This window comes from Acipenser ruthenus, chromosome 10 (assembly GCF_902713425.1).
Source record: "Acipenser ruthenus chromosome 10, fAciRut3.2 maternal haplotype, whole genome shotgun sequence".
NCBI lineage: Eukaryota > Metazoa > Chordata > Actinopteri > Acipenseriformes > Acipenseridae > Acipenser > Acipenser ruthenus.
The window spans coordinates 48,185,334-48,211,493 of record NC_081198.1 but is presented as its reverse complement, the minus strand read 5'-3'; the positions used below and the strand labels follow the sequence as shown (position 1 = coordinate 48,211,493).

Here is a 26,160-nt window from a genome sequence, read left to right as displayed (position 1 = left end):
GCTGAGCATTTATTTATTGTACCAGCAATATACAGTGTTATCCATTTTGAGATTAAAATCGTGTACAGAATATGACTCATGATAATTGAATAACTGCAGACGTGGTTTTAGTCCCTTCCCAAAACGTTAGCCTTAAATACATGAAATGGAAAAAAACCCTGAAACACTGGCCTTGTACAATGCAAAACTGCTTTCATGTACATATGTATTTCAAACTAAGCCAGTGAAATATTATGAGGTATTCTACAGTAAGTAAGGAAGAGCACATACAGATACTGCATACCTGTCTATACACTTAATTAATAAACAATAATGGATATTGACACAGGACATCTACTTTACATAGCAAATGAAGGCTGCAGGAAAAAACACATTTGAAGCCATCAGATAAGTGCCATTTATTAATTTTTTTAAATAAAAAAAGAAGTAAAAAAAAAGATAGATACTGCTGTGAGTGGAGCCCTGGCCCATGTTGTGTCATGATCACAGGGGTGCCAGTACCACGCCTCGCTTGCTTACAAAAATTAAATTAAAAAAATAAAAAGGAGGGGGGCAGTGGATAGTAGTATGGGAGCCACATTCTCCTGTACTACAGTGTACCCGAAAAGGAGAAATGTGGGACCTAGTTAGTTTGTCAATCAATTAACTTAATCCACCTAAAGACCTAAAAAGGCTGCATTTAGACTGGAGGAGAAATTCCCTGACTGACGGGAACTGCCTGTAAAGATCCGTCTTGAGAATACAGAAGTATAGTAGAAAGCATAAGGCACTGCTTTTAGCCTGTTTTCTACGGCTTTGCTGAGTTATTCCTGCCATTTTGCCTCTCCACACTCAAGGTGTTTGCAATTCTGTGCCTGCCGTAGGAACCAGTTACCTTCAGATAAGAGCACTTGAGGTAACACACATACTTGCACTGATGGCACAGTTGTCAGTTCCCACTGGCAGATTATTCATGTAAATACATCATTTCATAAATCATTTATAAAGGCATCAAAGAAATACAAGGCAAGGAGTCAGCTGAATAGTTACCATTATTTCTTTATTTTTTGTTTTTATAGGCTGACTACAACGCCAGAATCAATTATTAGATCATTTACAAACAAGATTCTTTTTTTTTTTCCAGAAAATAAATTGAGAATACTTAACATCTGGAAATATACATCTCAAATAATATATATTTTTTTCTTTTTATTGGATATTTGAAGACAAAAAAAACCCAACTTAAACACATATGGGATGCCCATGGGGCAATGACTTTATATGGCAACATCTTTCAATGACTAGTCCCTAGTCCACAAGGTGAACACCTTTTCAAATACTGGCCAGCCATGAATACGATTTTAAATGGAACATCATAGAAATAACATATAATCATTCTACAACAATTGTCCAGTTATATGGTAAACAAACACAAAACATAGACGTGTCCAGATCACTATCGTGCTACCGTTTACTTTTGGGTCCAGAACACTGTCATATTTCATTTTACTGTAACACATGTGAATAGTCTTTGAGGGAATATGGCTGTAAATAAATATTAGTGTGTCCTGAAAAAAGTATTTGTAAATGACTGATTTATTAGCTGTTCTGAAGAGGTCCACTTTTGAAAAGCAGGCAGAGATTAAGATTCTTGGAACCTAAGGATCAACAAGAGGGAAGTATTTACAATGAGATGAAATTCAACAGGGGTTAAATAACCCTTGAAGAAATCTGGTCACAGAAAACAATTCATATAAATTACATTAAAACATGTATAAAAAAACCCAGAAAAAATAAACATTTATTATTAGCGAAGGCATTTTGAGTATCATAAAATAAAAGTTATAATTTACAAAGAAATCATATTAAACAAAACAAAGTGTTTCAAAGTGTTGCAGGGTGAAAGTTGAGTCTCTGTGTACTGTAGTAATTGAAAGGAAACGTGTTGCACAAAGCGAGTAACGTGCCTGCGTCAGAGGGCTAACTCAGGGCTAATCAGGGCAGCAGTGTGGAGTAGTGGTTAGGGCTCTGGACTCTTAAGCGGAGGGTCGTGGGTTCAATACTTGGTAGGGGACACTGCTGTTGTACCCTTGAGCAAGGTACTTTACTTAGATTGCTCCAGTAAAAACCCAACTGTATAAATGGGAAATTGTATGTAAAAATAATGTGATATCTTGTAAGTCGCCCTGGATAAGGGCGTCTGCTAAGAAATAAATAATAATAATAATCAGGAGCCTCTTATTCCTTTTGAAGCCTTGTGATAAAATAAAGACTCAAGAACCTTCCTTAAAAAGTAGCGGGGTTCTGAAATATATAGCGTCATTTGTCTTTTCATTGTTAACATCCTGACAACTTTTTACACTTAGAACTTTTAAGCTCTGTTTCAAAGCTCTTTTCAAAATGTCCGCTCTAGTGCACTGATAGTATAAGGGTTATTGCCCACATTGTCAAACAGGTAACAGCAATAACGATCCATGATGTGCTACAGCACAGAAAAGCCAGAGCACTTGTTATGTTGGGTTGTTGTTTTTTTGTTATCACACTTCCTGCAGTGATTTAGAGGAGAAATCTCAAACCCCAGTGCACTGGAGCGGCCATTTTAAAAACAGCTTTAAAAAGAGAGTTGAAAGCTAGAAGTATAAAAAGTTGTCAGGATGTTAACAATGAAAATAAAAATTCCAGGTACCTTATTTAAAAGTTGTAGCGTGGGGATGTAGAAAGCTATATTTTTCGCAACCCCGCTACTTACTCTTTAAAACCTTTGCAATCCAGCAATTCTTTCCACATTCTTCACTCAACTCGCATCAAAAGGGTGGTGCCGTGTTCTTCCTTCAGATGCACCGTCCTTCACGGCAGCATTCAGCAGCGTTCTCTCACAGTGCAGATTCAAACACTGAAACCACCACTCCAGTTAGGCTTCATTCTGACTCAGATAAATCCAATTCTCAAAGGAAAATCCACAAACTGGGCTTATTTTCGTTTCTCTTTTCTAAAGAGACCCTGGCAGAAATACATCTCTAATTGTTGTCATTGTTAAAAGTAGTCTCTCCTCCGCGCTTCATCGCCGGTGAAAGAAGGGTTGTATTGTCCCGGGTAGATGATGGCAGAATGTCGAGAGCCAGGTAAACCAGTGTAAGGCAAGAGGCCGTTTCTGTCCACTTCGTGGGTCCTGGGGCCAGGCTACATTGAAGAAGGGGGGACAGAAATAAACTTTACAATTTGTTTGAGGTAATCTCCTTACTTCATCTCATAAAATCACCAAGATTCTCAAACACGTTCATTGTTGTTGTGTTTTGTTTTTGGAATTTCTTGGTGTTCCATACGATATATCAAACTAGTGAAGTATTATTTAATTTAATGACACACCAAATTATTGTCAGAATATAATTTTTTTCATTGACTTTGAAATTAAGCAGCAATTAAGGTCTATGTCATCTCAAACCCGTTCACTTGTTAAGTAAACGGTATTATTTATCTGTGTTGTACTGTCCATTCACAATGCCTATGATATACAGTACTCCTTTCGGTATCTGACTTGCACTTTCACAGAATTGGAGGTAGATTATGGACTTGTTAGAGTATACCGAACCAGCACTAGCATATCATGTTAAAAAAAAAAAAAAGATGATAAATAAGATGTCATTTCTTAAAGCAATGCTGGAGGGGGGGGGGGTAAGCATGTTCCCAGAGGAGGAAGGTGGTACTGAACAGAAGGATACATACAGAGTAATATATATCTGTCATCTGTAAGAGGTTTTTGGTGCTGCCGTTCTCCTGCATTTCTATGGTTTCTCTGCCCCACTCCACTGAAATCCTGTTGCTCTTGGGATGTTCGGCGTACGGGGACATTTGAAACTCTCCGCTCTTGAAGATTAGTTTACTGATATCATTTTTGTCCTTCCTGTGAAGCGGTAAATAAAAAACCTGGTTCAAATTAAGGTTACATGGATATATACTGATAATTATTGTTGTAAAGATATTTTTAAATTATATTAAAGCAGAGTGGTCCGTATTTCTGCTTGATCCCAAGAGGTCACGTGTCTGTATATGTACGACCTGGTGATAAATACTTAAAATATACATTCATTTAAGCTTTGTTTCGGTTTTTGTCTTGATAACCATTAGCATTCTAGTCTGTTTGCTTATGGAGGTTATTGTAATAAAAGTTGTTGCAAGTACAATTGGAACTGGACATTGCTCCCGCAAGATATTTACTTATCATTTGAGCTACCTGTCAGAGAGTCTGGCTCGTGACACCTGATCATTAACAGTAGTACTGTGACGTGAGAAATGAAATCCACATTCTTCTTGTTTACGGTTCCATGTGTGTTGAAATTCATGGCACTATACATCTGAATTCTTCTTTATGTTGGTCTGACTAAACTGATGCCAAAAATCACCCAACTATGCATTTTACAGTACAGCAGCCTCACAGATTCTCTAAATAGATAGTACTATATAGAACATGAGTAAAATCTTTAGACAGGAGTTTGACAAGAGATTTTTATCAAGGTCTTTCTGTGATGCATCTTATGGAGCGTTTGGAAAAATTGTGTAAACACAGAGCTCTAGAATTCTCATATCTTCTATGAACTTTGCCCTTGAAATGCAATATAAAAATGATGTGTATGCTACAGGTGCAATTTACAGTTTTATTACTTATTATAAAATCAAAGGTATGTACTTACCTGCAGCATATAACTATGAGAGATATTCCCAGAATTAACAGCAGACTTCCACCAGCAGCTGCCAATACCACAGTGATCAATTTGTAAGCTAAAAATATGAAGACAGATGTGTCTGGTAAATAAAGGCACATTTTCATCACACAGGTTGCTTACACATTCACTCAACTCGCATCAAAAAGGTGATGCAGTATTCTTAATTGACTCATTGACATATATATATTATATATATATATAAATAATGAAGAAAAAAGTAATTGATAAAATGCAAACTCACTATTTTAATAATTAGCTACAACAATTCAGCTTCCACCTTCTTCAGATAGCATGGTAAAAAAAAAAACATGTGTTTTCACTTTTCTTCTTTCCAGATGTTCTTTATCCTCACCATATCAGATCTCTACATGTATATTATTCAGTGTAGAATTCAAATCTGTAAATTGTCATGTAGTGTCATGTTGTGTTTAAATTATTTAGTTCAATAGTGTGCATGTGTGTTGGGTAAATGTGTTTTTTTAATTTTTTTTTTATTGATAAGTTAAATTCAAGTGACTACTGAGGGAAGCGGTTATCTCCAAGTACATTCAGTGTGTCCTCTGGTCTTTAATGCTTTAAGATCCTAATTTTTAATACAAAAGTCAGTTATTTTTGGATTCCCTCTGGCATAAACCAAATGAGTCATTCTTGATAAAAGTCTGCTAAAAGGCTTCTGTCAATGGACCCTTTGTTTTTCCCAATCTGTACACAGATGTTATCGCAGGACAACTGGGTTTAGAATCTCTATAATGGTATATGGCAAAAAGATATTTTTTTCAATGGATTACTTACGGTTTCCACAGTTAAATCCACCGAAACCAAACGGACAGCTGTAAAATAAAGTGTGGAGATTTTAAATAAATACTTCATTTTCAGAGATATTAAAAAAGTTATACTGCTTTATAAAGAACCATTTTTTTGTCTTTTTGGAAAAGGAATGTAGAAAGGAAGTAGAAACAAATACGGCATAAAATCAAGTCTACTTCTAGTTACTAATGAACACAACAATAATGTTCATCCAGAAACGTTGATAAGAATGTAACATGGCAACCTCAGTGTATGAGAGCTTTGTGTACAAGAATCTTATTCTGTATTAAGGACTTTCTTCATTCTCCTTACCTTACACAGGTACCGTTTTCTAGTTTATGACCATCATCACATGCTAGGAAAAAAAAAAGAAAATAATAATTTTACCAAAAAATAAATAAATGCTGTGCAAGATCTTTTACCATAAACTCTGGAGAAAAGGAATAGAAATGGTAAATTTGAGAGCACTGAAAGCTGAAAACGCATTTATCAATTGCACAGTGCTGAATTATTAGACACTTTCGTTGGCATCTTTGACAGCTCAGGCTGCTTTGCAGATACTGTACCCCCAGAGATAGACTGCCGCTCCACACACAGAGCTGCAGCTGTCATTAAATGATCTAAAAACGGATTATCCAAACCACATCGTGCGATACAACAAAAAATACAGTGCTCCTTTATTTCAGGATTGGATAATTCACTAATCTGGTTTATTCATGGTTACTTTTGAATCTATTACAGTTTACTATGCAAGGACCCTGCCCTCATTCGCTGCCCTTAATATTTCATGTATCAGATAGTAAGAAAGCAAAATAACTAAGAAAGAACTGTATTTAATACAGAGCACAATGTGTGTGTCAGCAGAGCAGCTATATAACCGGGCTCCAGTGAGGGCTCTGCTCCAGGGTGCAGCCTCCATGTGGACCTGCACTGGAAAGTCTCACCTCTGCAGGAGTGATCGTTGTCGTTGTATTTGAAGTAGCCCGGCTTGCACTGACAGAATGCAATCCCATAGGCATCAGAACACTGAGACGTATCCAAGTCGCACCGAGGGACCTTGAGGCTGCACAGACTTACAGCTGGAGGGGAACAAACAGATGATATGCATTAAACTTCATTGCACGGAAAATGACATCAGCATACACAGATGCATGATGCAGCATTTTATTCAGAATATTTGGATTATATCCATAACATTCTATCCAATGGATGCTGTAGGTAATATGAAATGGCCATTGAGTTCATGGTATCTTACACATTTACCAGTAAGGTGCTGTGTACAATTAAAACCGACCACCCAATAGCACATGTACTATTCAAGAGTTTCCTGCATTGAAGGGAGGAGTGTCCAGCCCCCTACCCCATGCACGTCTTTCCCCACCCAGTATATCTACTTTGGGTTATTGCTTCATTGACAATTTTGGTGTCTAATCCATTCTCTTGAGATTTGTATTTGTTTAAATTTTCCAGTCATTTTAAAACAGAGGTGGCTTTACCTGTGTAGGCCAGGCTGTGTAGAAAGTCGCTGTGCTCATTCGTAGGGCTCCACTTTCTCATGTACTGCTGCACACTGGCAAGCACTTCCTGTGAGGTCACATTAGAGGCGATGGAAAACAAGTTCACAGCAGAAATGTTCAGCCAATCAGCCTCCCTGTAAAAAATAAATAAATGATGAATTGATTGCAATTACTTGTGTTTCAGTAAATAATTATAAAAGAGAAAGATGATTAAGTTTCAAAACATGTATTCACCTGGCAATAGTAAATGTGGATCTATAATAGCCTCTAAAGTGGGAGAGAGATGTGTTGAGCTGAAAGACATTTATAAAAAGTGAAATTCATTAGCTACCATGCTTCATTAGAGTCCATGCTTTCAGACCATGGAACCCGATTCCCAAAACAGTCTTCTACAAGTTCTACAAGTTATGATCATGTTTCACAACTTCTGTTTCTCTGGCCCTTATAAAGGTTTCTCCACAGTAAAAGCATAGCAAAGTGTAATAAAGCACAATGAAAGATGCACGGTAAAGCATAGGTAAGCATTGTAAAGCACAGCGAGGTCTGGTAAAGCATAGGGAAGCATTGTAAAGCACAGAGAGGTATGGTAAAGCATAGGGAAGCATTGTAAAGCACAGAGAGGTATGGTAAAGCATAGGGAAGCATTGTAAAGCACAGAGAGGTATGGTAAAGCATAGGGAAGCATTGTAAAGCGCAGAGAGGTCTGGTAAAGCATAGGGAAGCATTGTAAAGCGCAGAGAGGTCTGGTAAAGCATAGGGAAGCATTGTAAAGCACAGAGAGGTATGGTAAAGCATAGGGAAGCATTGTAAAGCACAGAGAGGTCTGGTAAAGCATAGGGAAGCATTGTAAAGCACAGAGAGGTATGGTAAAGCATAGGTAAGCATTGTAAAGCGCAGAGAGGTCTGGTAAAGCATAGGTAAGCATTGTAAAGCACAGAGAGGTATGGTAAAGCATAGGTAAGCATTGTAAAGCGCAGAGAGGTCTGGTAAAGCATAGGGAAGCATTGTAAAGCACAGAGAGGTATGGTAAAGCATAGGGAAGCATTGTAAAGCACAGAGAGGTCTGGTAAAGCATAGGGAAGCATTGTAAAGCACAGAGAGGTATGGTAAAGCATAGATAAGCATTGTAAGGCACAGAGAGGTATGGTAAAGCATAGGTAAGCATTATAAAGCACAGAGAGGTCTGGTAAAGCATAGGTAAGCATTATAAAGCACAGAGAGGTCTGGTAAAGCATATTAAAAAACAGGGCAAACCAGGGTAAACAATGGTTAATGCATAGTATGACTATGGCAAAGGCATGGGAAAAGTGCAACTTTTATAAGGGGTTCCCTTCTCATTGCTTTTCCTTGGTAAATGTGCATTTATTTTTAATTTCATGTGGTCTCCCCCATCCCTACAGTATATTATGCATTTACATGGTAAACTGTGTTTTACCATCTGTGACCATATGTGCCTGTGCTTTCCCATGTTTTCATTATGATTCACATGCTGTTATCCTGCTACACGGAAGTGAACTTTGATAAGGGTTATATTCTTTTACCAGCAACACATCTGCCGTGTCTACCACTATGCCTAACCCTACTGTGACCTTACCATGTGTAGTAATTCTCTTTGGATTTCCTGAGTTTCTGTAATCCGGATATTTGTGTTGTTTGGAAGGAAAGTGCCTAGGAATGTCCTGGCTGGGAAAACCAAATAAAGTACATTAATGAAAACAACAACAACAACACAGTCCCACACTGTCACTATACAGTATATAAGACAGAGTGATTGAAAAGTACCTGGACATGTCTGAATAGTATCTGTAACTCTTGTGTTTATCAATTAATAAATGAGTTCATCTCATCTGTACACTGATTTCTGCTTCACCCTGTGATAGGGTGTCAGGGAATTCCCTGTATCTCTTAACTCCATATTACATCCTCTGGCGTTTCCCCCAAGAGGTGATTTATTGACTACCTTATTTACATCACTAAGCACACCAAAAACACAGTGGAAAGAGATACAATATGCACAATATCAGGTTTATACATTTTAGGGAAGGCGATAAGGATGAATTGCTGTGAACGACTTTTAACAAAAGGAATCAATGCAGATTGAAAGACATTGTGGCAAAGTGTAATATCCTTGTGGTGCTGCTTTGTGTATTCGTATCTCACCAAGTGCACATCTCCTTCCTTCCTCCAGGGTGTAGCCTAGCGGACACTCGCAGGTAAAAGAACCGTGGGTATTGACACAGGTGGAGTCCGCTGGGCACAGACTAGACAAACACTCGTCCACATCTGAACAACACAAACAGTAGGAGGTTCATTATTAGCAGTGCTGGGGAGTAGCAGATTACATGTAACACATTATGTAATCAGATTACATCTTTCAGTAACTTGTAACTGTAATCGGATTACATCGTTCAGTAACTTGTAACTGTAATGGTTCAGACAGGCAATGAAATGTGACTACGCATTACAATTTGATGTGCAAAAAATAACTTGGTTACTTTTAGTGAAGGACTACTGCTAACCTAGTTACATTTTTTCCCCCCAAAGTAACAGTTTACTGAAACTAGTTACAATTTTGTTCAGGTAAATTGTAAATGTAAGGGATTACTTTTAAAAAGTAACTTCCAACACTAATTATTAGACACAATAAAAACAAAATCTTTCTGTATTAACCTGACACTGACCTATACAAGATCCTTTTCAGTTTCCATCCTCAGAGCTAACATTGACAGACACAGCACAGGAGTGTGTGTCACCTCTTCCCTCAGCGTTTGGCTACATAAACTGATGTTGAAAATCTTTGTAATTATTAACAGTCTAATCTGAACAAACCTGTGTGGTATTTCAATGATTTCGGTTCACTGGTGGTGAAAATCCTACAGTAGTAACACTGGTAAGGCTGTTGTGTAAATTAGTTTGGGTTATTATGATGTTCAGATCCTAAGAGACAAGTCAACACCAGCTTAAAAACACTTCTGCACTAGATCATACAACAGGAGGGACCAACAGAGTCACAGTATCACAAGGTTTCTCAGGAATTAGGAATGACAGACACAAGGCCTCGAGCGAGCTCAGAGACAGCTGTTGAGAGCCAAGTGAAGAAATCACTGCATCAAAGAGATATTATAAAACACTCCACTTTAAATAGTAAGCAGGTAGTTAAAAGTTTCTGGCTGTTATCAAACACTATGGGTTAATATAAAACATGCATGTTTTACATTGAAATAAACAAGGCATGAAGCTGCTCACACAAGGGTCAGTGATTCACACAGTACCTTCACTGCAGTCATCCCCTTGCCAGGCCGGTGGACAACTACAGCGACGGCCTCCATTCTCAATGACACACATTCCATTGTTGGTGCAAGGGTGTTGTTTGCATATACTCACTGTTAAAAAGGAAAAAACAAAATGATTCAATGTTTATCCTCCATCTTCCTTGGTAGAATGATCAGAATATCTAGAAGATTTACCAGTAGTCAATACTACATAGATGAGATCTATTTCAGTTAGTCACTACTGTAGCTGGAAAGTAAAACTTCTCTTTCCTTAGCAGGGCTGTTGATTTGCCCTAATATAAAACGAGAATGAACAGAAAGCCACCTTGACACAACATGAAGTTCCTGGCTTTGCCATTTCCAACATATACACACACAGTATATGAAAGCAACTTTTGGCCCACTCTTTACTGCAAGACCTAGAAATGACTTATAGTTGTGCAACAGAGTAAATTCCTTTTTTTTTGTATTTTGTATTTTTTTAATTTTTTTTTTACATTTTTAGGTAATATTCAGTCCAACAGATATCTTTTAGGGGCTGCTGTGTTCGAACGTTTTAAATGCTTTGGTCTCAGGGGAGCACTAACAGGAACAAGAAAGACAATTTCAGAGTTTGCTGCAATAAAAACTAACTATGTTTAACCATCAATGGTCGATCACAATACACAGCAGTGTCAGGACTGCGATAATAAAGCCATGTTGTGCCTGTATGTAATACGCCTCTCATGTAATGACTGACCTGCCCTCTGTGTCTGGTTTAGCTATTGCTTACTTATCTATTGCTTAATTATCTAACAGATAATTACCTGGTACATTTTGATAAGAAACTGTTTTCAACGCAGTCTTTATAAGGGAAGTTTTTTTTATTTTTATTTTTTATTGTGGCAATTAAGCTGCTGCTGTAAAGTCTGCTGTCAATTTAATTGTGAACTTTGGACGAAAGTACAGTGGAAGGGTGTTAGCCCTGTGGGACAGAGAAGGAAGTTCTTTGTTATTGGGAGTGAGCACTTTAGCTCTGTGTCGGTTTTCATCGACATCCTGATGCAGGCCTCTCACACAGTGGCTGCTCCGTAAGAATTCACAAAACACAGATTAGGGATCCATGATTAAAAGCTTGTAGGATGCACCAACACCTCACAAAGCAGATCCCATCAGCCACATTATTATTGGAATAATATGATTATTCATGAGTATTGTTTTTTTTTTTTTTTTTTTTTTTACAATACACTAAATTGATTAACTTACAGTAGGAATAGTAAAGGATGTTCAAACCGAGAAAACGTACATACTGCCTTGGATAAATAAATGCATACTACTCAGTGTTTGATATTTTGTCAATTATCCAAATATTCATAATCGTTTCCTGTAGCTGCTCTTAATTACTCTTTTTGGCAGACATGTCTTTAAGGTCTCTGTCCTTGTAAATGATCACACAGTATTGGTACCAGAGAAAAGGACACAGGCATTTAGAACCCTATGGACGGCTCCAGAGACTAATATTATTATTATTTCTTACTAGTTTTGTAATACTAATATCTGTTTTTTCTTTACCTTACAAAATTGATTTTATATTTATCTAAGACGTTGTCATTAAATACCAGTAGCTCTCAAGTGAAAGATGATATTATTCTGGATGTCTCTTGTAACAGCCACATAAGATGGTGGTCAGCAGCACAGGTTAAAGATTTTGAAGGCTGGTTAAAAAGTGACCAGTACTGCTACTTCCTAGGTTTCAGCAGGTACAGTATCCCTGTGAGGCTACAGTAAACCTCATATCTCACGTACGGTACAGACACCCTTTTTTTGTGCATCAGCATTGCAAAAAGCCTAATGTTCTAAGGCACATTTCACAGTTGTCTATGCGAGTCACGTGATCACTGAAGGTGCCAGTACTGGTGATAGGTGGGTCTGTTCTGTTAATATGTCAAAAACATAAGCCCATAACATTTACCTGGTGTAACTGTGGTAGTCACTAACACTTTGGTACTGGTAACTTGGACCACTGTCGTTGCCTTTTCAGTCAGTTGTGTGGTTGTTGGTAGCGTTTCAGTAGTCATGCTAGGCGCAGTTGTCCTATAAGTAATGGTGATGGGCTCGTTGTTTTCTGAGGTTTTTCCTGGGGTGGCAGTGCTCGTTTCAAACACTAGAGTTGTCCCATCAGTGTAGAAAGCACTAGGGCTTGTGGAGCTATCAGTGCTTGCACCGTCAGTCCTTGTAAGATGTTCTGAAGTGCCGCCGGTCGTCTGAGGCTCAAAAGTCGTTTGCGTTGTGAAAGGAGTAGTTCCGTCGGTTTCAGACTCCTCCGTTGTGCTGGGCAGATAGGGATGGGTTGTCATGGGTGAAGCGGTGCTAGTCAGCTGTGTGGTGTCATCGGAGATTGTTGTCCTGTGTGTGATTCCCCCCAGGGTTGTAGCGAGGATGTCCGTCGTTTCAGCCGTGCTGTCGGTTTCGGTAGGAAAAGGCTCCTCGGAAGAGCTGTTAGTGGATGTGCGACCGGAGGAGCTGAGATCGGTGGAAGAGTTGTCAAGCGGACTCTCAGTGTCTGTCTGCACGTCCGGGACAGCGGTCACAGCCAAGCTGGTGCTGTTTTCTACAGTGTGCGACAGGGGCTTCTCTGTGCAATCCTCCGTCCCGGTAAACGAAGATTCAGTGACAACGGCTGTGTCTGTGACAGGAGCCGCTGAGGAGTCGCTCGAAAACTGCGTGCCGTTTGTAACACTGTCACCAGAAGATGATGGCGGCAGCGACTCTGAGGTGGATGAAGACGATGAGGAAGATGTGGTTTCGGTGGAGGAAGACTGCGACGTACCAGCAGCATCCGTCTGTTTAGAAGTGTTGCTGGTGGTGGTGTTTTTACTGCTTGAAGAAGTGAAAGGTAAAGTGGTATTGGGCGTGCTGACTGACGTGGTGTCAGTGGATGACTGTGTTACATTTAGAAAGCTACCACTTGATGTTTCGTTCTGTGAGAGCTCGGTGGTGGACTCAATCAGCCCTTCAGAAGTATTTCTAGACGCGGGTCCTATGGAAGTTACCACAAACTCGGATTGTTTAGGGGAGCTGCCTTCCCCACTTTCACTGGGCTCGACTTCTGTGGTATCAGCCTGTGCAGGCTGTGAGGAGTCAGAGACCCCAGTATAGGGAGATGTGCTATTCATGCTTACGGATAACAAAGTCCTCTCCCCGGCTCTTGTGAAGGTTGTAGAAATGTAAGTGCTGTCAGTCTGAGAGGGGGACTCCCAGCTTTCTAGATCAGCGAAGGTGCTGGACTGCCCACTTTGTCCGGTGGCTGGGGAGAGAGAAGACAAATGTTTAAAATATTGTACAATGGTATTGGGTGTTACACTAGTTTGGTTATTGCTATTCTTTTTGTCTTGCAGTTCTTATACAGAGCAATCTATATTCTGAACTCCTTGACGTTCTTCCCCACCCCCACAGGCTTTCCTCTAGAAAGTTCCAGCCTCAACCTGAGCAAATGTGAAGATGTCCAGAGCACAAGAAGTGCTGCAGCTGCTCGCGTCTTCCACTGTGGGCAAGCTGACCCCGTGCACGCCGTTACTTATTTCAGTAAAGCTTGCCCACGATGGAAAATGAGTGGCCAAAATAACACACACAATTCAAGAGGATCTGTTCTCGCCTCAGGTTCGATTTGGATTTTCTCGTGTACCTTGGCTCTGTGGCTCCTTAAGTTATCCCTAAACCAGTTAGCCTGACTAAGGAGGGTCCCAGGACTTATATACGAGTGGAATCCAACAGATACCCCCCTTTTGTCACATGATGCACTGGTGAGGAGGTAATCCTACTTAGTTTACTGTAACCTTAAAAGATTTATAAGATAAATCTAGGGGAAAAAAACTACACAAATTGTATTCATTAAAAACTCCTACCTGCAAGTAAGCAGTTTCTTAATAGTATTATATGGTTAAATTTAAAATTTCCTTAATGTTTTCTGTACATTCATTCTAAATAAAACTGAAGTAGACCACTGTTCTGGAAAAGGTGTATTTAAGTGTCATAGGTTTATTCAGAGTGTTTATTACAATGTAACTGAGTAAAACACAGACTTAATAATAATACAAGTGAACAAATGTATTCAAAATTGCCCTTACTTTGCCAGCTTACCAACTTTTAAGATCTACATTAAAAAGAAGTTCTGTCTCCTTCAATCAGCCTGCAGAACCTCCAGAGCTCCACTAGAGGGCACTTGGTTCTGCCTGGTCCCTTATCAGTTATTTAATACCAAGTACATTCTGTGCTGTGGAATGTTTTGAGAAGCTGCTGCGGATGTAATGATTATGGGTGGAGAACAATTGGCAGCCAAGCCTGGCTAAATTAACAAAAGCTTGGGCCCTAAAAATGGAGGTTACTGGGTGCAGTGGGATTTCAAATTTCCTTCCTGAAGCAGACCCTACAAGAGTGAGTGCTAAACCTTCACAATAACTAATTAACCCTGACAGCACAAACCGAGATTACATGCAGGTACTGCTGCCATTAAAAACAAAATGGGATTCATTCAGAAGAGGCTGTTATCATTACTATTTATTAATACAGTGTATTAAGGAGATTGTTTTTCAAACCAATGTTTATAATTTTCTGTTTGTTTCTGTTGATTTATTTATGACTAAAAGGGCACTACTAGGACATTGACAGGAAACATGTATAATCTTGACATGTAAAGCTTACAAAAGAAAAATAAACATCATGTAAAATGTATAAAAGAAACGTTTTTTTGTAGTTTTACCATGGTTATCACTTACTATGCATTTACCATAGTTTACCCTGATTTGCCATTTGTATTAATATGCTTTATCATACTGCACTTTTCATTACAATGCTTACCTATGCTTTACCACGTTTTCACTGTGCTTTATTACACTTTGTTGTGCTGTTGCAATAGTAAACTTTTAAAGGGAAATAAATGGTCAATCTCAGCAAAGAGTTCGGCAAAAAAAGATTTTGCTTCAATATCTTCAGTGCGGCCAAACTATGAACTTCAAACAGGTACTGGTATCCTTCTCAAATCTGGGATTTAAATCCAATGGAAACAGCATATACAACAGAAAGGTATATCTACAAGTATTGTGGACGTTATTTCTGCAGCTCTTTTGATGGACACACTCGGGTAAAACATGTAGATTCAGCATAATATATAGTAATAATATACCACACAGGAAAAGCAAAATAACTAGGCATATTTACCATGGCAGAAAGACAACTAATAAACCTCTATTGCACTACATACATGAATTCATCTTGTCAACACTAACTAACTAACCAGACAGAAAAATAACCCTAAAAGGTAACGATTTGAATAGTTAGTGTCTCAACTGAGAAAATGATCATACTATTAAACTGTAAATGGTTTATACCCGAGACCAGTTTGCTGTTCTGAGTTATCTTTCCTGGACCTCTGTGTTGAAACATGGAACACACAGTATGCTAACTGTAATTGAACAGTTTGGTTCACCAGTTCAATTGTGCATGCCACTTAAACGCTGTTTAGTGACATGCTCCGACCTTGCAAGGTATAAGCTGCACATATAAGATTCTAGCAGGGACTGTAAAAGACAACTGAAAATTCTCCTGGGGGCCGGCAGTGGCTTGAATGGTTTATACAAAGAAGACAAATAATCACCTGCTAATGTTCGTAGTTCTAGTGTTAAACCTGACCTGCACTGCATTATGTAAACAGGGGCAATCTGATACACAGTAAGGTTATTCAATTAAGTGTTGCTCAGATCTGCAGCCAATGTATTGGAGCCTAGCAGACTGCACAGAGGGGAAGCTGGCTGGCAGGGCTCCACCACAGCTAGGCTGTAGGGGTCTGTGAAACAATAGAGGCAGGAGCTTGAAAAAAAAAATCCTGGCTGTAAAACATGAGTGTGCAGGGCAGGGAAGAGTTCACAAGCAGAGCAGAGCACTGCAACACACAGAACACCCACACAATCTCAGTGTTCCAAGCAGAGCAGCGCACTGCAACACACAGAACACTCACACAATCTCAGTGTTCCACGCAGAGCAGCACACTGCAACACACAGAACACCCACACAATCTCAGTGTTCCAAGCAGAGCAGCGCACTGCAACACACAGAACACTCACACAATCTCAGTGTTCCAAGGAGAGCAGCGGACTGCAACACACAAAACACTCACACAATCTCAGTGTTCCAAGCAGAGCAGCGGACTGCAACACACAGAACACTCACACAATCTCAGTGTTCCAAGCAGAGCAGCGCACTGCAACACACAGAACACTCACACAATCTCAGTGTTCCAAGCAGAGCAGCGCACTGCAACACACAGAACACTCACACAATCTCAGAGTTCCAAGCAGAGCAGCGGACTGCAACACACAGAACACTCACACAATCTCAGTGTTCCAAGCAGAGCAGCGCACTGCAACACACAGAACACCCACACAATCTCAGTGTTCCAAGCAGAGCAGCGCACTGCAACAGACAGAACACTCACACAATCTCAGTGTTCCAAGCAGAGCAGCGCACTGCAACACACAGAACACCCACACAATCTCAGTGTTCCAAGCAGAGCAGCGCACTGCAACACACAGAACACCCACACAATCTCAGTGTTCCAAGCAGAGCAGCGCACTGCAACACACAGAACACTCACACAATCTCAGTGTTCCAAGCAGAGCAGCGCACTGCAACAGACAGAACACTCACACAATCTCAGTGTTCCAAGCAGAGCAGCGCACTGCAACACACAGAACACCCACACAATCTCAGTGTTCCAAGCAGAGCAGCGCACTGCAACACACAGAACACTCACACAATCTCAGTGTTCCAAGCAGAGCAGCGCACTGCAACACACAGAACACTCACACAATCTCAGTGTTCCAAGCAGAGCAGCGCACTGCAACACACAATCTCAGTGTTTCAAGCAGAGCAGCTTTATTACAGAATACATGTCAGGGATTTAATTAGCATAAAAAAAGCCCATAATTCTTGTAAATGGCAGCCCACATACACAAATGTGTGTGCTTTCAATTTTTTGTTCGACCCCTGCATGATACAGTTAGGGTTTTCTTTTTTACATTTAGTTTTATAAAAGCTATACACCAGCTTCTCAATGGTATTTCAATTGATGCAGTAATTGCTTTTATTTTTAGCGTAGTGGTTGCTGCTAGCTCTCTGTTCATGCCAGTTAAATGTATGCTAGTGTCTGTGCTGGTAAAAGAGGGCTTTATGCCAACTGTGGTAATACTGGAACACAAGGCTTGGGCCTTGTGCATTAAAGTCTAAATCTTCTCAGGGTGACAAAAAGTCATTTCTATCCAACAGCTCTTTTGTCTGAGGTTAAATGAACAGCAGTGGGCTTAATTAATAGTGGACAGAGGTCCACACCACAAAACCAGCACCACCGTGAGGCAGCTCATCTCATTGGACAGAATCCATGAGGACTCAGTCACAAGAGCATTTCCCTTTGTTATCGTGCTATAGCTATGAATCGAATGTAAGGTTTTTGCTACACAGCTAATGTAGTTTAAATACAATCCTGCAATTCAGTTTTGAGCTGCCAGCTGTCACACCTCTATTAATGTCAAAATGTAGGAACGAAAAGAGTACTGAAAACTTAAAAGTACTGAAAACAGTTGAGTTTTAGGGCTGCATGATCCAAGAACATGCAATATCCTGTGCGCTGTAATTGTACAGCATGAATCCCTGTGCAATATCAGGAAGACCTCCACTTTTTAAATGTTAAGATATTACAAACTTTTAAAAAAACAACAATACAATTAAGAACCTCACATATACTGTTTGAGACACTGGTTTTATCAAAGTCCCCATCTTAATGATTTAAACAGCGATAGTATTGAGATGCATGACAGTTTAGATCAACTGAATGGACCCCGTGGTGTTCTTCAAATCTCAGCTCAGTTACGCTGTTTTTCCTATGGATCCAATACTAAAGCCATATGTCCGATATACAGTAGACTATTACATAATCAGTCTGGTAAAACAACAAAACACAAGTCTCATGTTGTAAACTCACCTCAAGGCTTTACGCGGTTTATATAGGTTAGAGCCTGACAGAATGGATTTCTGCTCGTGATGTAGCTTGTTTTATGTCCCCTTTGCGTTGCTTCTTCTGCACAGTGATGTCTTACTGAATTACAGCATCAATGACTAAAGAAAAGACACACCGGAGGATCTATGGGATTAGTACTCTCGGAATAACTGTAAACAACTGCGAGAAATGATAGGAAAGGGAATTCAGTTCTCTATCCCGCATTCAATTGAAATTTTTATCAGCCAGGGTTAGAAGTTACTGTAATTATGTACTGTAGCACTGAACATCCGAACAGAGCCACGCGTGATGAAGGGAAAACATATCTTTGAACAGCAGACAATGAAATAGCATCTAGAACCAGAAGAAACACTCACTTCAGTGACAGACATTGTGACGAGAAGTCGCTCTCAAACTTTTATTGGGTTGCAAAACAAAATGCTTATTCAAAGGTATTTGATAATGGATTCGTGGACACACATAAATGTCACATGGTGGAAAACAGCCGTTCCTCTATCTCTCTTTAAACGGTTCTCCGTTCCTATTGGCTTAGGAAGGTTGGGAACATATTCAACTTATTTTAAGTGCTGTGTCCAATGTCCTGCTTTAATTGCGATGATCCAGTGGCACTTGAGAATAAAGACAAGTACTTGCTCACAACACCCTAATGAAAACAAAACACTTTGGAGACAGACTCCAAATAGCCTGTTTACATGAATGCACCTCCTTTTGTAATGCTTAGCATTCAGACTACAAACAAGATGCCGCCTGTATATAAACCTGAGGAATGATAAAGTGGAGAGAAATCATTTAAACCTCTCGATGCCTGCTTTCAGATTAGCAAACAAGAAACAGCTACCAAGATAATATCTTCATTCAGTAAAATTCTTGGAATCGCTCTAAATGTTGTTTTTTTTTCCAATGTTCTGTTTGCTCAAAATATTTAGCACAAGTTTTACCCTCTAATCCCCCTGAGATATTTTTGAGAAAATGTTACCCAACAGGATCCCTTAAGATGGAGCCAGTTTTCATAACCCTGTATAGAATCAGCACTTGTTTCTCATATGTAGATTATTTTCTGGGACTCCTAGCCCCGGAAGCACTGCACTCCTACCAAACTGATGCTCTCTGTTCGGTCTATGAAACAAGTAAAGTGCCTCAGCCAACAGCAGCAGGATTGAGAAGGACCTTGACTGGATAATGTACCGAGACGGTTATTTACTGCAATTAAAAACACTGCGTTTGAAGCCAAGCCTAGGGATGTAATGTTATTTTACACAAAATACAAATGGGGAAAATGGGGACTACAGACAGGGCTATTTGCTGGACAAATCCCACTTAATACAAGCAGCACCACCCTGCTAAAAAAAAGGAAACCCTACAATAACAAATGAGATACTTTCAGTGTCATATACTTGTTGGACCAGTAATGTAAAGCTATCAACATTGTTTCTTTAGTGTCTTAAATGGAGTATCTGCAGTTCATCTTGGGTGGATCTTTCATACACCTGTAGACAAGGCTTTTAATGAATGCAGACCAACATGGAAGAGAGGGTTGAACAGCCAAGCCCAGTCCACTCACTCACATACAGTAAACTAAAATGACAAAGATCTCCCGCCCTTCAAAACCAAACGCACCCGGACTGAGCTTCACCCGCTCATCCCTTTGTTCAAATGCACGGCTATTCTTTTGTTGCAGCTCTCTACAGCAGCTTTATAATGGATGTCATTTTTATTAATCCTTTTCTGAATGTTACTTTAGTTGGATTTTTAGCCTTTGTTTCAACTCTTTTTGGAAAAAAAACAGATCTGACACCATTTGGGGTTTAATCTGCTTTGGGTCGACCCTGTCAGGCTAGGTTTTTGTGAGGTCATATATAATTTGTACTTGCTGCTGGAAGAACACATGTGACATGACTCATTGAAGCAAACTTCACTGTGGGATGGAGCTATTGATAGGATTCAAACTTTTGTACTGCATCAATTCTCTGTTTATAATTGTATAATATAACAAATTGTACACAGTATTCATAAGATTTTTGCTCATTTTTAATAAAAATAGATTATGATGTCAATGGGCCTGACTGTCTGGATAAATCAAGGTTAAGAAAATAAATGATTTAAAGACAATGGTAGCACATCCACCAACGTCTCACTGTTCACCAGTGGTTTTTCTCGATACAATGATTGCTTCAAGCCGCAAAAAACATCTGATTTTCAGATTAGATTTTGAAGATGGCCTGATCAAGGGAGACTGGACTGGTGGTCATATCTGGCTTTTTATTTTGCATTGTACTGAAACAAGAAACTTTGAGTATTTCATTTCCCCCTTGGATTTTTTAAATGCGTGCCTGTCATGTCTCCAGTAGAAATGTAATTTAGGTTACCTTCTCGCTGTACCAATCTGTTACACAAATGTTTCTAAGATGTTTAAATTAACTTGGATATAGCCCAAAAGCTACTGTTTAAGAGGCAGAATGGTATATACAGTACTGTATGCCAGGGTTATTTCTTCATTTCCTCCCATGAAGGTCTAGGAAACAGCAATAAAAAAAACTGCAGTGACAAACATAATACTGTAACTCAAAAGGAATGCATAATGAACAAGAACAAATGTCCACTAAAGCCTTGAGCTAGTCAGAGAATATAGTATTTAAATACTCTACTGGATTTCCAGATCTGTAGGTTAGGTATTATCCATCTCCGAGTTTTAAAACTGAATTTCAATACCTAATAAATAAACAAATACTTGAATATGAGTCACTCTTTTTGTATGCAGTTCCCCAACCTTGCCTCTCTGAGATATAAATGATATATTCTACAGCTCCAGAAAATCATTGGCAGGCACACAAACTTCAGTCTCTAAAGAGCTTTCAGTTCACAGTTCTTTCTGTCTGACTTTTCCACTGTACAAGCGAGTCGCACTGAGCCAGCCCAGAGTGTCTCAGGAGGAGCCTGGTCGTGTTTCCACTGCAGAGCCAGAGGTGCAGCGGACGTTGACGCATGTAGATGATGCGGTATTAAGAGGTGCTGCATTTGAGTTGAGGATGGCGATCGGTTATGGTTGTGTTTTCTTTCTTTAGATATTACTGAATACAGCTGAAATGCAACGACAGGCTGATTATGCAAAGAGGAGAAGAATGCTTCTCGGAGAGAGCAGTATTTGGATCCAACCAGCAAGACATGAGTGTACTGACTGACGCAACGAATGAACCCCACCCCTGGACTCAGATGTGTTGTGAGGCCAGTTTCATGGTTTGGTTCTCGCTCAGCTCAACACAGCCAGGGGAAAGCCACCTGTACCTTGAGGGTCTGTGACCCTCACAGCTTGGACGTGCCAGTGGAAAAGGGGAATCATTCTCCAGTACCCACTGTAAAAGACAAACATTGGTGTCTGCATGCAGATAGACATGCAAGCAGGAGCATGAACATCTGCATTCACTGGTGATTGGTGGGCTATTTGTAACTTCTCTGTGCCAACTTTGAAGGAACCTGCTTGCCTTGAACTAAACTCACAGCGAATTGACCAGAATCGCCATAAACCAGTGACATGTTGCTAGAAGATGCAGTTCAATTTTACAGTACAAGCACTGGCAACTTCCTATAGGCTGTAAAAACCACTTCCTATAGGCTGTAAAACGTGAATCAGTGTAACACAGCATGTGCAATAAATAACATGATCAGCATTGATTTAAAAAATATAGCAAAATACCAACTGCAGTTATGAAAACTTCTTTACTGCAGAAATAATTTAGCGGACTAAAACACAATATGCTGTTTCTTAGCAAAACAATTCAGTAATTCCTGTTCACAATCATTTTTGCTTTTAAACAACGCTCATTATCATCTGCGAGTGACTAAAAAAAAAAAAAAAAAAATACCAACATAATGTATGATTAATAAGATTTTTTTTATGAAAATAGGACCCATGGCCTAAAAAACATGTATCTGAAATTAAAAAAGTAAAAAAAAGGATTAGTATAGCCACTTAGGATTTTCATACGGCATGCGAGAACAAAATGGGTTTGAATAAAACAAAGTACTAGATCATTTTTCACAGCATCTCCTGCACCTCCCTTTTATCTCCCTTTTTAACACCCCAGTTAAACAGCATCAGTAGCACTCACCACTGGGGCTCGTACTGCTTTGTATTAGAGTCAGGGACCCTGTACTACAGTGGGCAGCAACATAAACACATCTCTTTCTTACTCTCTCAGCTCTTCCAAACTGCGTATTGCATTTCATTACAGCCTGCTTAGATTTAATGACAGCAGTAACCTGACCAGACAGTTATTGCAACGTTTCTCCTGGGTTTAAGCCCAATGATATACTGGAGTAAAGAAATATTTTGTTTTTACAGTGTGTGAAGATTTCCACCCAGCAAGGACAATTCATTTTCACCCAGCAAGGACAATTCATTTTCACTCAGCAAGGACAATTCATTTCCATCCAGCAAGGACAGTTCACTTCCACCCAGCAAGGACAATTCATTTTCACCCAGCAAGCACAATTCATTTTCACCCAGCAAGGACAATTCATTTTCACCCAGCAAGGACAATTCATTTCCATCCAGCACGGACAGTTCACTTCCACCCAGCAAGGACCATTCATTTCCACTTGGGTGGAACAATTCTTCTTTCTTCCTCTTCTGTTACAGCTCATTTGCAATGTGACCTCATTGACAGTTTAAAAATATACAGATCAACCCACAGTGGAGATGACATTACTGTACAAACCCTCAAAGTACAGCTTCGCTGGACAGTACAGTACAATACAATACAACTACTTCCACTGTGCCTGGGACTGGGTGTACACACACACACACACATTATATATATATATATATATATATATATATATATATATATATATATATATATATATATATATATAGTTATTTCTACCCAATAGAGTTATCTGTTACATCCTTGAAAGTACCCATAGGGTATTACTACAGATGATTCTTGATGTGTCTCGTTTAGGTTACTGTATTACACAACAACAGCCCCAAACTACAGCTATGGCCAAAAGTGTTGCATCACCTAGAATTATAGGATTAAGACATCTTTTTTTTCTTTTTAAACTATATTCAATAGTTATAATAGATTTTTTTTTAACTATTATGTTCGAGAACATAATTTATTTACATAATGTAATCAAAGAAACTACAAAATGATATCGCAAAAGTCTACCGAAAGCCATAATAGTGGTACAGTATTTCATGCGCAATTTCAAAATGTCACATGTTTTAATTTGTCAGTTTTTCATTAAGTATATGGAAAACTACAAAGCGTGACGTACTTCAATATGTTGATGTAACATTACTCAGCAGGTTTCATTCGACTTTATGAAGAAAAACTAGTTAATTCTATATATAGGGTGATGCAAAACTTTTGCCCAGAGCTGCATATAGTGCATGAAGTCCCTGTATGTACCTCCCAGAGAGGAAATATTTTTTAAACCTATAGATGGCAGAAAAAAAACAAAACAGCTGTGATATACTGTAATTGATATTTTGGGCAAATCTCATCATAATTGCTATTATTGATATAATTCGTTAAACCCACTATAGTGACTTTGTACAATTCAGATATAGATGGAGTTTTATGTAGTTTCACAGAATTTTCAGAGAGAAGCTCATATAAAAAATATCCGTGGAGGGTACATGTAATTCTACGTAAATGCCAGGGAAAATGTAGATACTTTCCTTATCTCTTGATTGTGTTTCAAACATTCTGCGTGGTTCTTATGGGAGTGAAGCACATTAGTGTTTAATTCAATTGTTATATACTGTGAAGTGTGTGTGGTATATGCCCTCAATTCAGGAGCAACTCTCTAGTCCAGCTCTAGTTGGCAATGTTATTTTTACTATGTAATGCAGGCTACATCAGCATAGTTGTCAGCACCAGCACCAGTGGTGCGGGAAACATTTTTATAGTGGGGGTGCTGAAAGCCATTGAACAAAACTGTAACCCCTGTATATGATGGAAGCAGGTGCACAGCACTTCCCCCCCCCCCCAGCACCCCTAGTTTCAGCACCTCTAGTTTCAGCACCCCTAGTTTCAGCACCTCTAGTTTCAGCAGCCCTGGCACCAGCTAGTGTACAGGTATTGTTTACAGGTACTGAGCATTGACAAAAATACGAAAGGAAACTTGATTCATTAACATGGCAATGACACTTATGCCTAACAGGTACATGTATATCTGTATATCCTCTCCTAACGATATTCAATACTTTTGAAATAAATGTGGTCTGCTATATTATGCTGCTCCCAGGTAATGACCAATTAAATAAAACTGTCTTACTATACATATACAACTACTGTGTAGTATAAACATTAAAAAATAGTTATGGTCAGGTTTTGAAGAAGAAAAAAAAACACAGCAATTGTATTTATGAAAGAAAGCTACTTGAACTAAAAACAAGAAAACAAAAAAATCTAAGAAAAGTGATACTATGATTCAAGCAGGTATAGCTTTATCAGATTTGACAGATCACAGAATTGCCTGTATAAAAATATAAAGCAGGGTGGTTTTTTATGTTACTATGCAAATTGCATGCAGGGCTACAACACAGTATTATGTACCTGTGCTGGTTTGTCGTTTTGCATTGGCTTACATCGACATACAGGAAAGCAAGAAGCTCCATCATTCAGTGTCGGCGGTCGTCAAATCTAACGGCAGTACATTTCAGGACCACAAAATCGCAATGACATTGTGAGAGATTAATTTGATGACAAATCATGGCAAACACGCTATATAAATTAAACCAGGCGCACATTAATATGTGCACGGGACAGCACACAATCAATCTAACTTGTATTGTTCCAGCAGTAAATATTGCCACCTTCACTTTCACAATATGTCAGTTTTTACCTGCAGTAGAATATAATGTGCGCAGTCTTTTTAAACCAGCGCAACAATAACCGGCAATGAAAATATATTATGGATTTAGCCGCTGGCAAAACAAAATAGAGGCTTCAATTACATTCATTTTAAGTGTGTGGAGATATTCCTGTAACGTAGCCTATGTATTGTAGACAACTCTACAGAAATTCGTTTTCGATCGAAAAAGGAAATGAAATCATGCAACTTTGGTTTGTACCGACAAAAAAAAAAGTTATACTAGGTCTAAACTTGCTACATAGAAAATCGCTTCTTAATCGTCCAGATTACAGTTACTTTTTATTTAAAAGGGCTTAGCTATGTTGTTTATGCCAAATAAAACAGAAGACGTGATTCACAGTTGCCTTACCGGTACTGGCTTCTTCTAGCGGCTCCTTATCCTTTGAAAAGCCGGAGATGGAGTCAGTCCCGCCGGTTGCTGTGGAGTCGCCCCAGCCTGCTTCGGAGGCGCTAGGTGAGGCGGTTATGGAACTAATGCCAGGTTCCGATGGCAAATCCGTGCTACCGCTCAAACCGTCCGTAACATTTGGATTAAAATCAGAGAGATCAGTACTAGATGCAATCGTGTCTACATCGGTGCTGATAGTGTGTGCTTCGGCACGGAGAGGTTTAAAAAGACCGAGCACCATCACTAGAAAAAGACCCGCTCGGTATATCAAAGTGCACGGTGCCATGATGCTGTGGACACGGCTAGCCGAGACTTAAACCCAAATAAATAATATCGCAGTTTGTTCAGGTCGTGTATGGAAAGCTGTCCATCTTTACCGTTCTTCATTAGAGACCCCGGTTGCTATTCCTTGCGTCCCATTGTAAGGAATAACGGCACTTCATTTTCAGAGGAGGCTTAGTGCTGCAAGTGACAAACACAGAAGCACTTACATCCGATCACCCAAACTCCTCCTACAGACACTGGCGATCGCAGCAGCAACCAC

The 26,160-nt window shown here is 39.3% G+C and overlaps 1 protein-coding gene across 1 annotated transcript; it reads right to left on the bottom strand.

Moving 5' to 3' along the window:
• Positions 1-1,020: 1,020 nt before the first annotated feature.
• On the bottom strand, positions 1,021-26,160 carry LOC117400991 (protein HEG). The gene is made up of 13 exons (XM_034001377.3): positions 25,578-26,160; positions 12,248-13,582; positions 10,297-10,407; positions 9,185-9,307; positions 8,619-8,707; positions 7,259-7,317; positions 7,004-7,158; positions 6,452-6,586; positions 5,820-5,862; positions 5,493-5,530; positions 4,668-4,755; positions 3,703-3,880; positions 1,021-3,159 (listed from the first exon to the last, which is right to left on the bottom strand). Exons 1-13 carry the CDS (start codon positions 25,900-25,902, stop codon positions 3,013-3,015), a joined length of 2,826 nt encoding a protein of 941 aa, XP_033857268.2. The 5' UTR covers positions 25,903-26,160; the 3' UTR covers positions 1,021-3,012.

Excerpts from the sequence above, each read along its gene's own strand:
- LOC117400991 (XM_034001377.3), bottom strand. The coding sequence starts at position 25,902 with ATGGCACCGTGCACTTTGATATACCGAGCGGGTCTTTTTCTAGTGATG. Across the intron at positions 5,531-5,819 it reads GAAAACGGTACCTGTGTAAG|CTGTCCGTTTGGTTTCGGTG; the intron begins GTAAGGAGAATG and ends TTTATTTTACAG. Across the intron at positions 3,881-4,667 it reads CTCATAGTTATATGCTGCAG|GAAGGACAAAAATGATATCA; the intron begins GTAAGTACATAC and ends ACCGCTTCACAG.